The 20,884-nt window shown below is 43.6% G+C and overlaps 1 protein-coding gene across 2 annotated transcripts in view; it reads right to left on the bottom strand.

Annotated features, from left to right (window-relative positions):
* Positions 1–20,884, bottom strand: part of Cds1 (CDP-diacylglycerol synthase 1) — a 67,772-nt gene that overhangs the window by 9,403 nt on the left and 37,485 nt on the right. Inside the window, exons 5-10 of one of the 2 annotated variants that reach the window (XM_052735522.1) lie at positions 19,026–19,165; positions 8,835–8,893; positions 6,852–6,934; positions 5,551–5,638; positions 3,186–3,254; positions 11–163 (exon numbers count right to left, since the gene is read on the bottom strand). In XM_052735522.1, coding sequence (XP_052591482.1) covers positions 11–163; positions 3,186–3,254; positions 5,551–5,638; positions 6,852–6,934; positions 8,835–8,893; positions 19,026–19,165 — 592 coding nt within the window. The remainder of the gene's footprint in view (positions 1–10; positions 164–3,185; positions 3,255–5,550; positions 5,639–6,851; positions 6,935–8,834; positions 8,894–19,025; positions 19,166–20,884) is intronic. The other variant, XM_052735523.1, reaches the window with a different exon arrangement.

Genomic DNA, 20,884 nt, shown 5'->3' with positions numbered 1-20,884 from the left:
CTGCTCTTACCCGTCTCAACACCGCCTTTAGGAACGGAGGGAGGGAGTAACTCTGAAGCTGGAAGAGTTCTGAGGGCTCACACTCTGTCACGAAAGAGTTGACATCGCTTCGGTATTCCACTGGACACACAAAGTACTGGTATTTGGACAACACATAGGCAGCCTGAAGAACAAAGCAGAATGCATGAGATGCTGCCCAAGTAAAAGGAAGCTGAGTGCCACAAAGGACAGAGCCAGATCCGAGTGTCTTTGCACTGGCATTCGGCTATGTAGTCACAAAGCTAGGTCAGGATGGTCCCAGGAGAAACCCTGATTGAAAGCAGTGAGCGCTCCATCCAACCTCAGAAGAGGCAGGGCTAACAGTCTTAAAGGAGCTGTACTTTTACACTTTATCTTATTACTAATCTAAGTACGTGTGTATGGTGTGTGTGCACCTGCCAGGGGACTGCTCTGTGGAGTCAGTTTTCTCTTTCTCCTTTTATGTGAACTCTGGGGATCAAACTCGGATCCCCAGGCTTTGCACAGACAGTGCCTTTACCCACAGAGCCATCTCTCCAGCCCAAGACCTTACTTTTAAAGTCACTCTTAGCAGGGCCTAAGAAGGCACGGTAAAGGGGTGAATTATAAAGATGTGGGCTGTGCAGGGGGACTTACTACATATAACGAGTTAATTTCATCAGCTGGTACACAATCTCTAAACAAACAGTGCACAACAGTGCATGTGAAAGTTACCACTGTCCCTTACCAGCCCAGGATGCCTGACTCAACTGTTCATCATTGAAGGCTTTAAAATTAGCCATCTTCAGCCATGGAAAAGGAGATCAGATAAAACATCTTCATGTACATTTGATTCTACTTCTCTTGCGGCTACTCACTCCACTGTTTTGCTCAAGGACAGCAGAAATTCAAACATGCTGCAAGGAACAGATTCCAACTGCTTCTGCATCCACAGGAGCCAGTTTCCTATCTGGTTGTACGTTACATTTTAAGGGCTCTTTACTTCTTCCAATGACAAGGCTTTCCATACAGAATCTCTAAATAATAAACTCTTACAGTATTATTTAACTTGGTATTTTATTTTGATACATAAACCTTAAGTAGAACTGGATTCTCTGTATGTATCAATGATTACTAACATTCTACCTCAAAACTTGTTTTTCCCCTCAAATTCTACTAGAATTTTCTTTGAGAATGAATTATGTTTTTGAATTGAAGAGAGGGGTACTTTCCCCATACAGGACAATGCCACACTTATTTACATATTTACTCTCCCAAAGCTTTGTGTTGTTATTATTACACTATGCCTGGGTGTGATATTGTATTATCAACTATAGTTCTCAGGGACTAGACTTAAATTTTTGAACTCCCTAACAGTAATCTTTTTATATATTTTTCTTTTATTTAGTCATGTATAGTCCCTTTATTGATACCTTTTACTGGTGGGGAATGTCTTTCTGTACGCTGTGAATATGTGTTGCTCTGATTGGTTGATAACTAAAGTTTTGGCCTATGGCAAGGCAGCTTAGAGGCAGGCAGGAAATTCAAAGAGAGAGACAAGAAGAAGGCTAGGAGAGATGCCAGTGAGCTGCCCAAGGAGCAACATGTAATGGGACGCAGGCAAAGCCACGGACCATGTGGTGACACGTAGATTAATAGTTATGAGCTAATTTAAGATATAAGAGCTAGTTAGCAAAAGGCGTGAGCCATGGCCATGCAGTTATAATTAATATAAGCCTCTGTGTGTTTACCTGGGGAGAGATTTGTTAAGTGGCAGGCCGGACACAGGAAATCGTCCCACTACATTTTACTATAGTAATTTTACTGTTATTTGTGGAGGGAGGTTGAGACAGGGTCCCGCTGTATGGCTCTGGCTGTCCTGGAACTCACTCTGTAGACCAGGCTGGCTTTGAACTCACAGAGGTCTGCCTGCCTCTGCCTCCCCAGATACCTTTAACTAGATACCTTTAGTTAAACCCCAGCTCTAGGGCTAGGGATGTGCTCAGTGGCAGAGTGTTTGCTCAGCATGCTCATGGTCCTGGGTTTAATTCCAAGCACCAAAACCAAATAAAACAACACTGCCCCAAACCCTCAACCGTGAGCTGATATTTTAACCAGGCTGGGCTCATGGCAGGACCTACTCATTGAGCCAGTGGTCACCATGTGTCAGGAGGCAGACCTGAACACCATCTGCACCCTGCTAGTACTCAGAGGACATCTGTCCCAGCATCTGTACCCTCCTAACAAGCAGAGCAGCTTTCAGAAAGGACCAAAACAAAGGGCACCATGTGGGCCTACAACTTGGAGGCACTCTGGAACCACCTGACAAAGTCCAGCAGTCTGGATCCCTCTGGGACACAGAGTTTAAGCTTCCACGTGACCTGCTCTGTAGCCAGAGTGACAGGTACTGGTGTTCAAAGTTGGCTATGCTTAGTAGGTTGGGGTTTTTTGTTTGTTGGTTTGAAGCATTTCATACACAAGTACATCACTTCCAGGCCTCCTGCTCCCTTCTCCAACTCCTCCTGTGTCCCCCTGATCACTTCTCAAATTCATAGCCTCATCTTCTTCAATTATACTGTTTTACACACTCACCTACACACACACACGTAAATGCAACCTGCTCATATGTATACATGTTTAGGGCTGATCATTTGGGATTGGATGACCTGTAAGGGTCTCTCTCTCAGGAAGACTGACGCTCCCTCTTTTGGCAGCCATCAGTGGCCTACCCCTCCTCATCTAGGTGAGGCCTTGCGAGATTTCTCCTGTGTGTGTTGTCACTGTGCAGGGCTTGTTTAGATGATCATTGCTAAGATTTCACGGGTGCAGCTCCTGGCAAATATGGAAGACACTATCCTGCAGCAGACATCCTGGTTCTCTCCTTCTTCGGCGATGTTCCAAGAGTCTTAGGTGTAGAAGTGAAACTGTAGATGTATTGGTGGGGACGAGCAGCCTGTCTTATATCTATAGGTAAGTGTGGCTCTCACTTCTCATCAAACAAAGTTCATTTTGCAGCAGACGGAGACCACCACAGAGTCAACACTAATCAAAACGCAGAGAATGACTGACTATGTATGGGTGCCTATGTAGTAAGTTTCAAGAAAAATATGACTAGCATTTTAGAAAAGGCTAAAACCTAACATGCATTTTCAGATTATAAATAAAAGTAAAATCCCAGTAAAACTCACAATGAATCCAAATATGACTGTGGAGAAGAAACCACCAATGAATCCTTCCCAGGTCTTCTTAGGAGATAGCTAAAGAGGATAAGATGGAGGGTTGGTAAATGTACAAAACCAGGGAGCAGAAGATCCCCATTGAGTTCCCCCAATACCCTGTACATCTCTTTCCTTTCCTCTTACTAGAATGGGCTGAAACTCCAGTTGTTCATGGCATGGTCATGACTGACCTGAGCAAATGTCTTGAGCAGCACCTAATGCAGGGCAGCCCCTCAAACATGTGTGATAGACTGTCAATATCTATTCATCTCTGCTCAGCAGCCTCAAGTTCTTTCCCTTTTTTCCTTTCAAAGGGCTATAAATTCAATGTTGAAACAATTTTCTCATGACTCGCACGCTTCTCTTGTCACCCTACACAGACATCGCCAGTGCTGACCGGCTACTGACCAGAGAAAAGAAGGAACACAACAAGGCACGGACGGACAGACACTCAACACTCCAGGCTGTCTCTTCTTTGTCAGGGAGACTAGGGAGATAGGGCCCCACTACGGAGCCCATTCTGGTCTAGAATTCGCAACCCTCCTGCCTCAGCCTCGTCTTGTAATCAAGTCTGAGATTACAAATTTGTACTAGCCTGTTCAGCTCAGTCCTAATTTACAAGACATATGAGATTTCCTTCTGAAATGAAATATTCAACAGCCTTAAATTACGCACCCACCCCCATAATCTATGTCTACCTTTAGACAGAAAGGAACATATTGTGCTTCTGAGAATAGACACTGGGTATGTTTCACAGTCTGGCTATTATTTCCCAGTCAATGAGACATTCAGGGGGAAAAATATGGAAGTAAGTCTGGAACTTGGTAGTATAAGGGAAAGGAGAGAAAACTCCGGAGCTGTGGTCCTAACTGCACCAAAGCTGTCATGGAAGGTAAGCATTAGAATGTATATGATGAGTGGGCTGGTAGGGACAGCACTAACTCTCAGGGGGAAAAAATGGGTCACAGCCCCAGCTACCTGAGCTCCTTGTAGACTTCTTATCTTGAAGTTGAGAAACCTCAAAGTTAAACTAGTTGGCAGCAATGGTTTCTTAAGAAATCCGGTGACATTTTTACCACAAAGAAGGAACCACTGCACCTTTTCCTGGGATAATCCCGTGTCTGTATTAGTGCCATTAAGTGGACTCAAATTCAAAGTGTCTGCTGATTACTTAAGAGAGCTTCAAGCTGACTCATACCAGATCACAAGTTAATTGCCCAACCTCCTGGGCGTATCATACAAATAATCTTTGGTGAAATCACTTGAAAGGTATTGAAAACCAGTCCCTAGGATTCCTGCACAGGTCTTAGTCTCTCAAGGCACGTTGGTTTAGAGCTCAGCCCATGCAAGCATCATGAATACACTGTCTTGCTCTCTGCTGCAGCAGCTTCAGAGACGTTTCAGAGATCCACATTTGCACACCAGTAGCCCTGCAGTTGGGCCTGGTGCTGTGTGACCAACCACTAGAGGAGAGTTGATGGCAGTACCCTGTGGGGCAGGCTACCCGCACACTCCCCAGGAGCACTTCACTTCCTCACACCGCTCTCAACAGCACGAGGCTAATCCATACTCCACCAGTTCCTCCATATAATTGCTTTCATCCCAGCCAAAGAACATATTTATGAGACTCCTTCCTATTAAACGTTCTGCTCAGTGTGGAAACTGACTCCAACATCAAGTCCCAACATAAAAAGCTCTTAAAAAAAACGAAACCAGTCCTAAGAAAAGGGAAAAAGGAAAAGGTTGGATTTTTTCATGAAGAAATGGATTCTTTCTTACCCAAAATGAAATCTGAATAATTTAATCCATGTCCTTGCCTCCACCAGCCATACACAGAAGCAAATCAAAGGCAAACAAGGGGGCTGTTCAAATGCGCTTTCCTCCCTTGTCTCAACTTCCTACCGCTGGCTGCAGACCCCCAGTCTCTTATTTATAATGAACTTGGGAGTCTTTGGATGACGGTACACAGAGACCGTGCACCTTGCTCTTTTAGGAACTTTGGGGAAGGACGGGATAGCGAGCCGTGGGAATGTTGGGAACAGGTTAAAGAACTGAGCAACTGTCGGGGAGGAGAAACCAGCAGAAAGACGAGTTCTCACAATCGAAAGAAAATGGAGTCCGACCCCATGGAGGACCCAACTGAACACCTGACAGGAAACTGAGAGTGAACTCCTCAGACAGTAGCTCACTGCCCTGCACTGTGGCAAGCTGCTGCATGTGGGAACATCAAGGTGCCCTAGAAATCAAAAGTGTGCAAGAGCAGCAAACGCTTGAAATGTTCTGTGGCCTGGCTTGAAGCCTATGGGAAGGGCTTCCTTCTAACATTTCCCATTACCTTAATTAAAGGAGTTCTTCCAAAAAAAAATCCGAAGAGGTAAGCAGTGATGTCATTGCAGATGACACTTGATATTGGAACAAGGAACCTTTAAAACATTAGCAGAGAAAAGTCTGTGTGATGAAACAATTTACAGCTCAGAATGAACCCACATGACAACCCTTTAGGTCCCACAGTGGACAGCGCAGAGCACAGCCCAGGAGAAGCAGAAAGTATTACACAAGCTCGCTCAGTTAGCCAGGAGATGTAACAAAACCCACCACTAAACTAAGACACTTAGAGAACCCTGCTAAGGAAACTATGAAATAACCAAGTGCTCCAATTACAAACATTTAAAATGTAATTTTATAAGGAACAACTTTCAAGAAATCATCATTTCTTTTAAGAAGAGCAGCCTTGGGAAATGCAAAACAAGTCACTTGTGCAGCCAGAGACTAAAGTGACAAGCTTATACACGAAGCTCTTAATGCAAATTCTCTTTCAGGAAAATTATTAATTTCAGTTCTATCTTAGCCCATGACTGTGTCAAACTCTGATAACTTTGCAGAACCTATTTATATAAGCAGCATTCCTCCCTCAATGTAAAGGTTTTATATGGCATCCATTCCTAAACTAGATTGTTCACACAAACACATGCACAGTTTGGTAAGCTGTCAGGAGGGCAAAACTTATGCTGGCAAAACTCCAGTTAGCTGTAGAAGATTCCACTTGCTGACTTCACAATAGATGTGAAGGGAGAAGCCTCATTTTCATCATCTATACACCTGGATAGAGAACTTCATTAAGTCTTTCTCCATTCCAGATCATCTCTAGTTATTAATCTGGATAACTTTTAATCAATAAAAATGCTGTCTGCAGTGCTGTGGAGCACACAGCTCTGCACATACACAGTCTAGAAGCTTGCTTGTTCCCAGACGCGAAGCAGGACCCACCCAACTGTCACCCAGAGAAAAGGCATTTATCCAACCCACTTATTGAAAGCCACATACTTTCAAACTCCATGTAAATAACATCTAACCTTTGTTTCTTAAAAAGTAATGCTGGGGCTTATTAGCATCTAAAAATGGAAGTGGGTCTTGAGGAAGACTTTCTGCATTTTATTTGGAACTAAAAGAAAGGTTTCCAGTCATTAATAAAGGATTTTGTGCTCAGTTGTCAAACAGTAAGTAAAACTCGGTAATTTTAATGGGATACAGCAAGTGGTTCCCGTGTTGTAGCGGAACTGCAAAGCTCCTGCCGTGCTGGGGGTTTAAAGGGCAAGACAGAACAACAGAACGCAGCGTAACAACATAATCCCTTACCATATCATGCCTTCAAACAGATTTTGGATGACAAGATGTGACTGAGTAACGGTTATCAGTAAAGTGACATGGGTCCATGCGAACTGTTAATAGCCCAACAACACAAAAATTAGCAAACACAGCTAATTAGACAGCCAATTAGCAAGAGCAATTTTGAAACACAAATTTTCTGTCATGACTTCTGATCAAAATTTGTAAGATAAGGTCATACAAACAAAACAAGTGCAGTTAGTAAATTACACTGTCTACTAAAAGCCTGAAATAACGAAAACGTTTAGCAAAGTGATTGTCATTTGTACATAAAGGGAATGCTAATACCAGTGAGACGCGCTATTACGTTTTTAGAAACACGGAGAAATAAAGCACGACCCTGGATGACTCCATTTAAATTGGTGAGGAGCTGACAGTGTTGCTGTGGTGTGTGGAGAACAGGGGTAGTCTCTGAAGGCTTCACAGCTCGCACGCGGAAGCTCCTTTCTTTCCTCAGTTTCCTGACAATCTTCTCCTGGAAACAGTTATTCTAACTCTGAGTGCTTAAAACTCTCAGGATTCACCTGCCTTTTCATGCTGAAAGTTGATCTTTCTGGGTCTGTTCAATGACATTATGCAATTTCAGAATTTCCAAGTCCTGTGCCGTCTGCCTCACCATCATCCCCACACCATCCCTCCCCTCCCCTCAGCCTGAGAGATGGCTGTTTTAGTGACTTTCAGCACAATTACTGTGGGCAGAATGTGAGCCAAAAGCAGCCATTCTATGTACTCATCTGATAGACTTGATTGGCAATTATGAAGTGACTTTTCAAATAATTTAGATTTTTATTTACTCTTAAACACTATTTCTCATTTCAGCACGGCATTTTATGTCGGTTGTTTTCATCTACTCTACTGGTACACATTTAAAGGAACCAAGTACTTTGTACTAGTTGCTTTAAAATACATTTTTTTCAATAGGCAACTGGCCCTATTATATTACAGAGCTGGTGCTCTACATGCAGTAAGTCCTACACCCACATTCAGGAGCCATACATACATGGATCAAAATGCACAAACTTATTTTTTCTTGCCATTGTTCCCTAAGCAATAACTATTTACATAGGATTTGATTATGTTACGTCTTGGAATTAACTAGAATGATTTGAAGAGCAGAGGAGGACACAAGTGGGCCACAGGGAAACAGAAGGTCCTCAAGCGCACATAGAGTTTGTTATTCACAAAGATTCTAGAACCAAGTTCCTGATGGGAGATCAGACTATTTCCAATCTGTCTTGATGATTTTAGATTTCATTAAGATTTTACTCTAGGATCACCTGAAATTAGAAATGTAGGAAATACTACAAATTTCTTAGCAATAATAATTGGTAGAATGTTTTCTTAAAGAAAAGCCCAAGTGGGAAGTATGATCTGATCTGAACTAAGTCTTGCTGACCCAGAGTTTGTAACCTCTCAGTACTGCACTGTCCGTTAAGACTCATCACTCGCTCTGCTTTAGGAAGATGAGAAGTTCACTGTGTAAAGTAATGGATCTCAGGAAACACAGACTACTACTCTCCACTCAACAAGATATCTTAGTGCAATGGTGACCTGTGACTGACCATAACGACCACGAAAGCACACGCTCTGCACTAGGCTGATGCCAACAGACGGTGTCCAAGGTCAACTCCAACAAAACCACACGGCACATACCTGCCAGGCTTCAACAACTATCGCAGAGATGAATTCCCACAATTAAGGGGTTCAAACAGATCACATTTTTTTTTCTTTGAAAATACTTAAAAATGTTTCAGGATCGCTTTAGGGACTGCTGTATGTCTTAAATCTCAAAACCTTTTCAATTTCAATATTTTGTAATCTAATGAACCAAAAAAAAAAAAAAATTGAAAAATTCTCCGGGCTCAGGCAAGACATTGACTAGCTAATCCGACTGCTATCTCTTCGGGTACAGGAAAAAGGGCGAGTGCAGCTCTGCAAAGCTGTGATACACACCATGTAAAACTGCAGACGGTAGTGTTTCTTCACCAAGCTCAGCACAAACATGCAGAAACCTGTGGAAAACAAAAGACATGCTGTGTGATTCCACATGGAGTGTAAGGTTCCCTGGGCACCACTCCTCCAAAAACCAGCTTCCTGCATCACGTCCAAGCACATTTTAGCCATCACTCAACACTACCTCTCCTACTTTACAGTAATCATTTTAAGTAGTTTTCTGAAGGAACGATTTTGAAATCTCTGAAGTGCCAGGTATATTCCATGGGAAAAAAATTCAATCACTATCTCCTACATGAATTAAATGAACTAGTCCCTTGCTAATATGGAAGCTGGAAAATGTCTTAAATTATCAATTTATCAAGAGCAAGCTGGTAGGTCAGTGGTACACTGTTTGCCTAGTGTGTTTGGGGGCCCTACATTGGATCTTCAGCACAGCAAATCCCACCACATAAAATGTCAATTGACTTGGGAGTACGTACAGATTGTGTTCAATGCCTATACAGCAAAACATGAATGATTATTATGGCGGCGCACACCTATTAAACACGTTATGTTCCTAACTCCCATCTAAGCTTCTCCATGTGTTCATTCGATCCTTCCAATATCTTGAGTAGCTAGCTTTCATTATCTCCACTTCACAAATGAAGAAAAAGGGTTTGTTTCTTCACTGAGGATCACAGAATTAAAAGAAATGTTTAGATGCCCCTGGCCCTCAAGGCCCACAGTTCCACGGAAACTCAAGGGGCAGGAATAACTTGAAGTACAAAGAGTAACTTGAATTTCTCAGACCAGTCGTATGAATGTGGCAAAATATAATGCTCTTAAGTAATTTCTTATTCCCAGTGTTTGAGCTGCATCATACATTAATTATGAAGAAGATGTGCTGCAGCTGCCCGTTCAGTAAACCTCCCTAATTATGTGCTAACACAACGAGACGCTTTCTCAGAACACCAGTAAACTTATAAAGACATGTTTCTAGCAGAGGTGGATACTGAAAATGCAGAAACCGAGTCTAATTTAGATAAGCCGCCACACTCTGCAGTGAGTTTAGAGAGAATCTAACGCAGACACTGAATCTGTGTGTCAACTGACCTACACCACCTGAGATAAACACTGGATTTTGCATCTCTGGACTCAGTTTACCAGGCAGTACAACCAAGGATGCATCTCTTCTCAAGGCAGAGACCCAAAGAGCAGCTGCCTCTGTGTATTTGACAACTGACTTTTAAATATCCAATGTGAAGGATTATGGCAAAGTAAAGGCAGTGGGAAACTGACCACAGTTCCTACCTCCCATTTGTCAGTACAGAGTAATCGGGCTTCCTGGACTGCAGGACCGTGGGAAACACTCAAGAGCTCTAACAACATTGGGAGGGAGGCAGATAGGGAGTGAGCGCTAGAAGAAAAGAACTAAGAACACGGAGTCCGTCTGCGCTGCGGCAGCTGCCAAGCGTGGAAAAGTCTCGCTTTACAGTTACTGCCTTTAAGCTTTCCTTCTGGGATGACCAGATTCTGCTTTATTTCTTTATTGAGAATCTCATATGTGAACGCTGTAGTTATCACTTTCCCTCTCTCTAACTTCTCTTACGACCCCCAACTCCTCAAATTCGTGGATGTCCACATGGAGACGACTGAAATGGGAGCCTTTCTATCACACTGTACAAAATCAACTCCAAATGCATCAAAGACCTAAATGTGGAACCTGAAATGCTGAAACCACCTAAGGAAACACAGCCAGTACCCCACAGGGTATCGGTGAAGCAGAGCACTCTCTGAAAGGGGTTCCGTTTGCCTAGGTGCTAAGGCCAAGAATGGACAAATGGGATCTCACAAAACTAAAAATTCCATATAGCAAAGAAAAGAATCAGTCAAGTCCAGAGAATGCCACAGAGCAGACAATCTGTGACAACTACTCACCCAATAAAGGATTAAAACCCAGAATATACAAAAACTCACAAAACAGTCAAGAAAATAAATGACCCAATTAAAAATCGAGCCAGGGATCTAAACAGAGAGTTCTCAAAAGAAATAAAAATGACTAAGAAATATCTCGAAATGTGTTCAAGATCCTTAGCAATGAGGAAAAAGGAAATCAAAACATTTTGAGATTTCATCTTACCCCAGTAGAATGACTAAGATCAAGAAAACAGAGCCATGTGGTGGTGGCGCACACCTTTAATCCCAGCACTTGGGATGCAGAGGCAGGTGGATCTCTGTGAGTTCAAGGCCAGCCTAGTCTACAGAGAGAGTTCCAGGATAGGCAGGGCTGTTACATGGAAAAACCTTGTCTTGAAAAACAAAGGAAACAAAAAAAAAAAAAAAGAAAGAGAGAGAGAAGGAAGGAAGGAAGGAAGGAAGGAAGGAAGGAAGGAAGGAAGAAAGAAAGGAAGGAAGAAAAAAAAGAAAAGGGCTGGCAAGAGATGCTAGTGAGGATACAGGAAAGGAGAGCTGCTCTTCCTTGTTGATAGAACTACAAGCTGGTGCAGCCACTGTGGAAATCAATGTGGACAATTCTCAAAAAGCTAAAATCAGATCTACCACATGACCCGGCTAGCCACTCCTTGGCATTTACCCGCCCAGGAAGACAGAGGCTCCACAGTCTCTTATCTACAGATCCTAGCTCCAGTCTTCAGATGTGAGTATATTATCTGTAGTAACCATGGAAACCAGGGAGTAAAGGGGAGGGAGCTCTATTGAGGACTAGCAGGACACAGGTGCCATGGACGGGAAATGGGCTGGGGGGAGGGACTTGCCTGGGGAGGGAGAAGGGAAGGAAACAGAGGGAGGGGGTAAACAACACTAAGGACCTGTGACAAAGCCAAAGGAAATGGAGAGTGTGTGTGGTGTGTGTATGTGGAGTATGTGGTGAGTGTGTGTGGAGTGTGTATGTGTGTGTGGAGTTGTGTGTGTGTGTGTGGCGTGTGTGTGTATGTGTGTGTGGGGTGTGTGTGTGTGTGTGTGTGTGTGTGTGTGTGTGTGTGTGTAGTGTGTGGTGTGTGTGTATGTGTGTGGGGTGTGTATATGTGGGCGTGGGCGGTGTGTATGTGTGTAGGGTGTGTGTGTGGCATGTGTATGTGTACGTGTGAGGGGTGTGTGTGTGGGAGGGTGCAGTTTAAATGAATTCATGACTCTTTGGTAACAATGCTCCACCCAAACGCCATAAACTATGGTGGCTATTTTTAATTGGTGATTTGACACAATCTACAATCACTTGAGAAGAGGATCTAGAAACTCTAGCTCAGGTGGCCTGTGGGCGATTCTTTTATATTAATTTGCTCCTGGACTGTGTATGTGTAGAGAGGACGTTGAGCACAGACAGGCAGGCATTTTCTCTCTGCCCCTGCTGTGGGGGTGACTAGCTGCTTCAAGTTCCTATCTGGACTTTCCAAAATAGTGGACTGACCAAGAACTGAGAGCTAAAACAAACTCTTCCCCTCCAAGTTGCTTTTTGTCAGGGAATTTCATCACACAACAGAAACAAAGCTGAAACGCCTCCCAGAGCAGGTGGATCTAGCTTGCAGTGCGGTCGGAATGGGACCTCTGTGCACTGCGCACTGCTGACTGTGGTTGAAGCTGCATGTCCACCGGCCTGGATTCAACGGCTAATGGGGACCAGGCAGAGCTGGGAACTGCCAGAACTCCCCTCTCTGCACATCCCTCGGTCCCCGGCACAGCATCAGGAACTTCTTGATATCATTAGCTGAGATGCATCAAACAAAATGATCAGCAGAATCATTCAGCATTCTCCTAATGGACATTTCACCCAAATAATCCTGATCATCCATTTTGACTGGTCCAGTCTCACCCACAGGATGCAGAAACTCAAGAACTAAACACATCAAGACCACACACTTCTCTGACTTCAGGGGAGGAGGTGTAAAGTGTGATGGTTTGATAAGTATGGCCTCCATAGGTTTGAATGTTTAGTCACCAGGGAGTGGAACTGTTTGAAAGGATTAGAAGAATTAGGAGGTATAGCCTTGTTGGAGGAAGTGTGTCACAGAGGATGGGCTCTGAGGATTCAAAAGCCCCCTCTCCTTCCACCTCACTCCTCAGCCTGTGGACCAGGATGTAGTTCTCAGTGACTGCTCCAGCACCTGCATGCCACCATGTTCCTGCCATGATGACAACGCACTAAGCCTCTGAAACGGTAAGCAAGCCCCCAATTAAATGTTGTCTTCTGAAAGTGTTGCCTGGGTGGTGGTGTCTCTTCACAGCAACCGAACAACGACTAAGACATCAAGTTTATCTAAAGCCAAGTATTTTTAAAGAAAAGCACTCTTTTTAAAAATAAATGTAAGAATCATTATCATTTGCAACTACATGGCTATGTGAATATTTTATGATTAAAACATAAAAGTGTGTTATATCTTAATAACTCTAAGGATAATTTATACATTTGGATCCAGTCATACCTTTTTCTTAACTAAAAAAATATTTATACAGCTATGTTATCAATAAAAATCATAGGCTTTATTACATCACCACCAATAACAGCACTCACTAGAAAGGCTGCTATGCTGGGCAGTTTTTGTCCACTTGACACAAACTGGAGTCACCTAGACGGAGGGGCACTCAGCTGAGGAATTGCCTCCATCAGACTGGCCTGTGGACATGTCTGTGGGACGTTTTCTTGATTAATGATTGACAAGGGAGGGCCCAACCCACCGGAGGCAGTGACACCCCTGGGCAAGTGGCCCTGAAGTGTATAAGAAAGTAGCTGAGCAAGCAATGAAGCAAGCCAGCAAGCCACGCCCCTCCGTGGCCTGCTTCACCCCTTGCCTCCAGGCTCCAGCTCTGGTTTCCCTCAAAGATGGACCCCGCTCATGAAATACAAACCAAAGAAACGTTTGCTTCCCCAGGTTGCTTTTGCTCAGTGTTTTAACACAGCAACAGAAGACAGACTGGAGCAGGTCCCTAACACACTCAGCCGTGATGGAACAGCTCTCAGTGCAGTTGTGGGGAGCTGGGCTGGCTGAGCTGAGGTGCTGATGCAGATATGAGCATCCTGCTTCCCATCCCAAGCACTCCCCAGGTGGCAGCAAGAGCCGGTTTCCAACAGACAAAGAGAAGTGTCTACAGCAAAGAACAAAAGCAAATGAGATGGTCAGCGGGTTGTGAAAAGTGAAGGAAAAACTGAGATACTGGAAAAGCCCAAAAGACACAACACAGCAGATTTCAGGAAATGAGTTAACAATTTAACAACTTATCAAGCATTTATGAAATCCAGATGCAAGATACAAAAAGAAATGAGAAAGGATGTAAGCATTACAGAGATCACTGTCCAGTTAAAGAGATGGAAAACAAAAAACTAAAACTTTAATATTAGTGAGTAAGGAACTCAGTAAACATGTGGCGTTGTCAATTCTGCAACAGCCACGAGAGGAGGCCAGGTGTGACCAAGGTGCTAACGGAGTCACTTCTCACTCCTCACTCTTTACTTGGCTGCACTAATTGCCAAAATGCAAACTTCTAGCATCATCTTAAATAAGTTCATAGGCATACTGCATTGTGTGGTTTAGTCACACCCAGACCACAGCTGGGCTGTTCATACACACTGCATTGTGTGATTTAGTCACACCCAGACTACAGCTGGGCTGTTAATACACACTGCATTGTGTGGTTTAGTCACACCCAGACCACAGCTGGGCTGTTCACACACACTGCATTGTGTGATTTAGTCACACCCAGACTACAGCTGGGCTGTTAGTACACACTGCATTGTGTGATTTAGTCACACCCAGACCACAGCTGGGCTGTTCACACACACTGCATCGTGTGGTTTAGTCACACCCAGACTACAGCTGGGCTGTTCACACACACTGCATTGTGTGGCTTAGTCACACCCAGACCACAGCTGGGCTGTTCACACAGGTTAAATGAATTGGAAATTCAAAACCTGATTCACAAAGAGTCACATTAACTGAATTTTAAAGGCAGAGCTGCCACAGGACACTGATCAGACAGTTTAAGGATTTAAAGGAAGCAAAACAAGGACATACGAATGTAAGCAGAAAGGTCATTTGCTAAAACAACACCCATGTGACTGCACTTGCTATGTTTTGGGTCAACCACCCCGAACGCATCAACCCACCATTACACAACTTGTAACCACACGTTGTTCTGGATCCCACACAGCCCAAACCCGAGTCACCAAGCCGGCCGGGGAGACGCTCTTTTTATGCAAATCTAGTCTCTGGAGAAACCTGTATGATTTTCAGTCTTGCTGACTTTTTTCTTATTAGTCAAATTCATTTTGTGACAAGATTTTCTAAGTCAGATACTACTCAGTGAGTCACTTTATATGACAGGAAGGAAGTCATTGAACTTCATGGCCTCTGATGAGGGGGACAGACCCAGAGATATCTACATCTTATTTCAATAAACTTAAATGTCCATGTAACAGGTTAGGTTGTCTTTACTTTTAACATCAGCTAAGACATTTACTTTCCAAAGCCCTTTGGTCACTGCAATAAAACTACCATTTCACAGCGCCCTTTCACACTATCATGTGAGCAATACAGATAAGTGAACACAGCATGCCTCCTATTTCCTTATACTATTTCAAAGTCCAGCTCCATCAGTTAGACCCATAATACTGCCTAACAGTTTAAAGACTCACATCAAGACGGCAAGCAAGTCAGAGAGGCCAAGGCAACAGCACTCAAAAGCACAGTGTGTGAATCCACACATCCTCAGCCTTCTAACAGTTCAGCAAACACAAAGGTATTGGGAAACTTACTGCCAGCCTCACCAGAGAGCTCTGGGAATTGAATAAATGAGAGTCACATAGTTGGACCTAATAGCTCCCAGCTCACTCGAAGCTGCTGTGTGTGTGGGTTTTGTAGAACTGTAACAATGTCTATCTCCTAGGATGATGTGAGAGCTTTCCAGAAAGCTACATTGGTGGAAATTGGGCAAAATGCAAAAGGGAAATGTTAATTCTTTTTTGTTGTTGTTGTTTTTTGTTTTGTTTGTTGAGACAGGGTTTCTCTGTGTACTTTTGGTGCCTGTCCTGGATCTCGCTCTGTAGACCAGCGCTGGCCTCGAACTCAGAGATCTGTGTGCCTCTGCCTCCCAAGGACTGGGATTAAAGGCGTGTGCCACCACTGCCCAACGAATTCTTACAACTTCATGTGGAGACATAAATATCTCAATTAAAAAAGTACATTTTAAGCCAATAACCAGGGACGCAGAGCAATTTTTCATAGATTGTCATAAAATAGTGGCTGAGTTCCAAGGACCAGCTAACTGTCCACTGTGGAAGTTTATATCCCTTGGTGCTGAGTATAAATCTGCAGGGCTCAGGTTCTGCCTCCTCGCTGCTCTCCCTGTTCACTGCTCCCAACCCATTTCTCACTTGGTCACAGATTTGCTTTTATCTTCTCTTGGTGTGGAAACCCCATGTGGCTTCCTTCCCTGGGACAAGTCCAAAGCCCTCCCGTGACACAAACAGCTTCTCAGGACTCAAGTATCCAGGTTTGGACACGCCATCATCTCAGCTCTGTTCCTGGCTCAGCTAGCTGGTCTCTAGCTGCTCCCAGAATGAATGCCAGAGACCCACCTATCCTCACTTTTCATGGCACCAGACACCTCTTTTCCAAGGTTTCCGTGGTGGTCCAGCCCTTCTCAGAGCAAGGCCTCTTCTTCCTACTCCTGTTAATCCTGTTCAGTCATGTTTCCACAGTGAACTGGTGGACTGAGAGTCACAGGCTTTACACACAGGATGAGGTCATCCGCTATGTCCCCTCATGCCGTCAGTACCACCACACTTAGGCCCTAGCATTGGGAAGCACGGGAATGTTTGTTTAGAAAATAAATGGTGACTTTCAAATGAGCTTCTGTGATCACTGAGCCTATTACCTTGTGGTAAAATATGTCTATGGCAGAAATCAGTACAGCACTGGGAAAAAGAAGAGTTACTTTATGAGATTCTAAATCTTTAATGTATATAACAGTCACTGAAAGGGAGTTAGTTGGGAGATGATATGCAGAATGTATAACAGAAACAACAAGAAAATCAACCCACTGTCTGTCTCTGCTCAACAGAGGCTATTCTCAAGCATGAGCTACAGCCACCAACAATGAGAGGAGGGGAAGAAATGGCTGCCTCATATACTGGACATTACAGCCGTCCAGACTGCAAGCTGCAATCCGATACAACTATGGATCAGGAGACGCTGGGGTTGATTTAGATATCTTACTATACAACCACCCAAAGCTACATTAACTGGAAATGATGGGTCATAGAATAATCGGCTCTCATCTGTCTAAGACAATAGGTGAGGGAAGACAGGAGAGTACAAGCTTGAATGCTCTGGAAATATCTAGAATTTCTAGAATAACTTCAGCAAGCCCCCGGAGACTGGAAGTAGGGCTCTAATGCATCAAGATGATCTCATGGAATACTCCTTTGTTTTCTGAATGTTTACTATGGCATATAAAGTGTATATATTTTAAAATATCCTATCTTTAACAAGACTGTGTTAGAATCTCGGCATGCTTCTCATTCCTTTGCAGCCCCTGGAGAGGTGCAGAGCACGCCTCGGTCAGCAGCGGCACAGGTACAGCTCTCCCACACTCCTCAGACTCCGTTGACTTTAGGGGCTATGTTAGAAAAGCTGCCTATCCCGGGCAGCCCCCAGGACTGAGAACCTGATGGACACATGAAAACATGGAAGAGTGAAAAGCAGGTAAAGCATGTCCACTCATTTCTACTCAGCCCTGGCAGCTCACTGAAATGCCACTGAAAGAAACGAAGATGAAGACCAGCCAGAACAAAGAGAATGACTCAAAAGCTGGCGTCGGGTGACTTCTGCAGGAAGAGACAGCAGGCTGACCAAAGGTGTCTTCCAAAACCCACACAGAAGGTCAGTGGGGGCAAGAGAAGCATCAAGTAAGAAGACTAGTGGCAGGCACAGAGCACCGGTCATGGCAGTCAGTCCCAGGACAGACGAAAGAGACTCCAGGACCTCATGAACACAAAGCATTCTCCTCTGCACCACCTCACAGGACACGATTAGAGGCCCTGCTTCTGCACGGTGGAACCTGGGAAAGTCATGGAGGCAGGTACCCCGAACAACTAGTTGTAAGCCAGCCATCATGGGCACACTGAGACTGGAACCTGGGTCCCTGGCAAGAGCAGCCAAGTGCTCTTAACCACTGAACCATCTATCCAACCTCCATTAATAACTTTGCTTGTTTGGTTTTTGGAGACAGGCTTTCTCTATGTAGCACTGGCTGTCCTGTAACTCACTCTGTAGACTAGGCTGGCCTTGAACTCAGAGATCTACCTCCCAGAGTGCTGGGATTAAAGGTGTGTGCTACTACACTTGGCTAGAACTTTTTAAATTAAGGGAAGAAATCAGAAAACAGATTGGATGAAGATATAAAATGAGGGAAATCCTTTAGAAAAAGCCTTTCATTCTCTAAAAGTCCCCAGCATCATTCCACACTGTGTTCCATGTCCTGACATCCCAGGGTCAGAGGTTAAGGACAGAGGGAACTTACTCAAAACTAGAACTCTTCCTTAGGCAGCTGACTTTTAATCTACAGCAATAAAAACGGCACTGGCGTTCTGGAAGCAAACTTGCACACATAATATGCATTGTCCAGCAGACCACCTGATTCATCTAGAACGGTGGTTCTCAATCTGTGGGCTACAACCCCTTTGTGAACCCTCTATCTCCAAAAATGTTTACACTAGGATTCAGAACAATAACAAAATGGCAGTTATGAATTAGCAATGATGTAATTTTATGGTTGGGGGTCACCACAACATGAGGAACTGTATTAAAGGGTCGCAGCATTAGGAAGGCTGAGAACCACTGCTCTAGAAGAAACCTTATTCCCTAGGGACAATTATAAATATATATTCACAAAATTTTCTCTGTAAATTACATTTGATTAATAAATACTCTATGTTTCAAAGGCTTTTAAATTATAAATTGAAAAGAAAAATTTCAGGAACATGGAATGGTATAATTATGATTTTTTTTTAAATTACCACTAGGGAATAAATACTACTTAAGACCACAATGGAAGAAATAGTTTTATACATGAGAAGTAATTTAAAGAGAGCCTGGAATAAAATGTAACAGAAAAAACACAAATGCATTTAAAAAGCCTCAATAAAAGCAAACATGGAAAACATTAAGCGCAGGTCCCTACAGAGCGACCTCAAGTTACCTGCCAGGTAGAGGGCGAAGGATATAAACCTGTGGTAGCGAATGAGGAACTGCAGCTGCTCCTCCCTCTGAACAAACGTAGCAAAGTAATCCGCCACCGTCTCTCCATAGAAGAAGTAGTTCACACACAGGAGAAAGTACCTGCAATGTAAACCCATTAGCTTGCTGTGTCGGAATGCTTTCCCCCTCAAATGTGACAGAATCATTCCCTGCATTTTGACGGCAATACTAAGATCAAAATCAAATTCAGGTGATTAATCCAAAATACGCTCCACCAAAATGCTGTTTTCTCATTTTAAATTTAATTTCAAACCCATCAGCCAACAGCAACCAGCAATCCACCAAAGACAATCCCTGTGTTTAACTCAAAATACAGTATCAGAGATGACAACGTCAAAATAGAACAGAAGCACACACACACACACACACACACACACAGTGTTAAGTTTATAATGGACAGACAGATGCACACACACACGCACACACACACACACAGTGTTAAGTTTATAATGAACAGACAGATGCACACACACACACACACACACACAGTTAAGTTTATAATGAACAGACAGATGCACACACACACACACACACACACACACACACACCCTGTTAAGTTTATAATGGACAGACAGATGCACACACACACGCACATACACACACAGTGTTAAGTTTATAATGGACAGACAGATGCACACACACACGCACACACACACACAGTGTTAAGTTTATAATGAACAGACAGATGCACACACGCACACACACACACACACACAGTGTTAAGTTTATAATGGACAGACAGATGCACACACGCACACACACAGTGTTAAGTTTATAATGGACAGACAGATGCACACATGCCTTGTACACACATACACAGTGTTAAGTTTATAATGGACAGACAGATGCACACACACACGCACATACACACACAGTGTTAAGTTTATAATGAACAGACAGATGCACACACACACGCACATACACACACAGTGTTAAGTTTATAATGAACAGACAGATGCACACACACACGCACATACACACACAGTGTTAAGTTTATAATGGACAGACAGATGCACACACACACGCACATACACACACAGTGTTAAGTTTATAATGAACAGACAGATGCGCGCGCGCACACACACACACACACAGTGTTAAGTTTATAATGAACAGACAGATGCATACACGCACACACACAGTGTTAAGTTTATAATGGACAGACAGATGCACACACGCACACACACACACACAGTGTTAAGTTTATAATGAACAGACAGATGCACACACGCACACACACACACACACACAGTGTTAAGTTTATAATGGACAGACAGATGCACACACGCACACACACAGTGTTAAGTTTATAATGGACAGACAGATGCACACATGCCTTGTACACACATACACAGTGTTAAGTTTATAATGGACAGACAGATGCACACATGCCTTGTACACACACACACAGTGTTAAGTTTATAATGGACAGACAGATGCGCGCGCACGCACACACACAGTGTTAAGTTTATAATGAAAACTAACTCCTGGCTGCTCTGTGGTCTCATGATTGATAACTAACACTGAGGACACAGCCCCACCTCATGAAGCAAGTTAGGAGGGGAAGGAGGGAGAGGTGGCTGAGCATCTCCTCCCTGCCGCCACTGCCCTGCACATAGTTCTGATGTCTTTCTCTGTTCTTCTCAATGCCCAGAAAGACCCCGATTGAGCAGTGATTCTTCTTATTTTGATTTAATGTTTGTGTGCTTCCCATATATTTTATGAGAAATGGAGAAAAGTGCTAGGATAAAAATACCCCTTATCAATATCAGCCCTAACCCTCCACTTTCCCATCTCTAG

This window comes from Peromyscus californicus, unplaced genomic scaffold (genome assembly GCF_007827085.1).
Source record: "Peromyscus californicus insignis strain IS unplaced genomic scaffold, ASM782708v3 Scaffold_13__1_contigs__length_99412109, whole genome shotgun sequence".
In the NCBI taxonomy this organism is placed as follows: Eukaryota; Metazoa; Chordata; class Mammalia; order Rodentia; family Cricetidae; genus Peromyscus; species Peromyscus californicus.
This window is presented reverse-complemented; position numbering and strand designations above follow the sequence as displayed.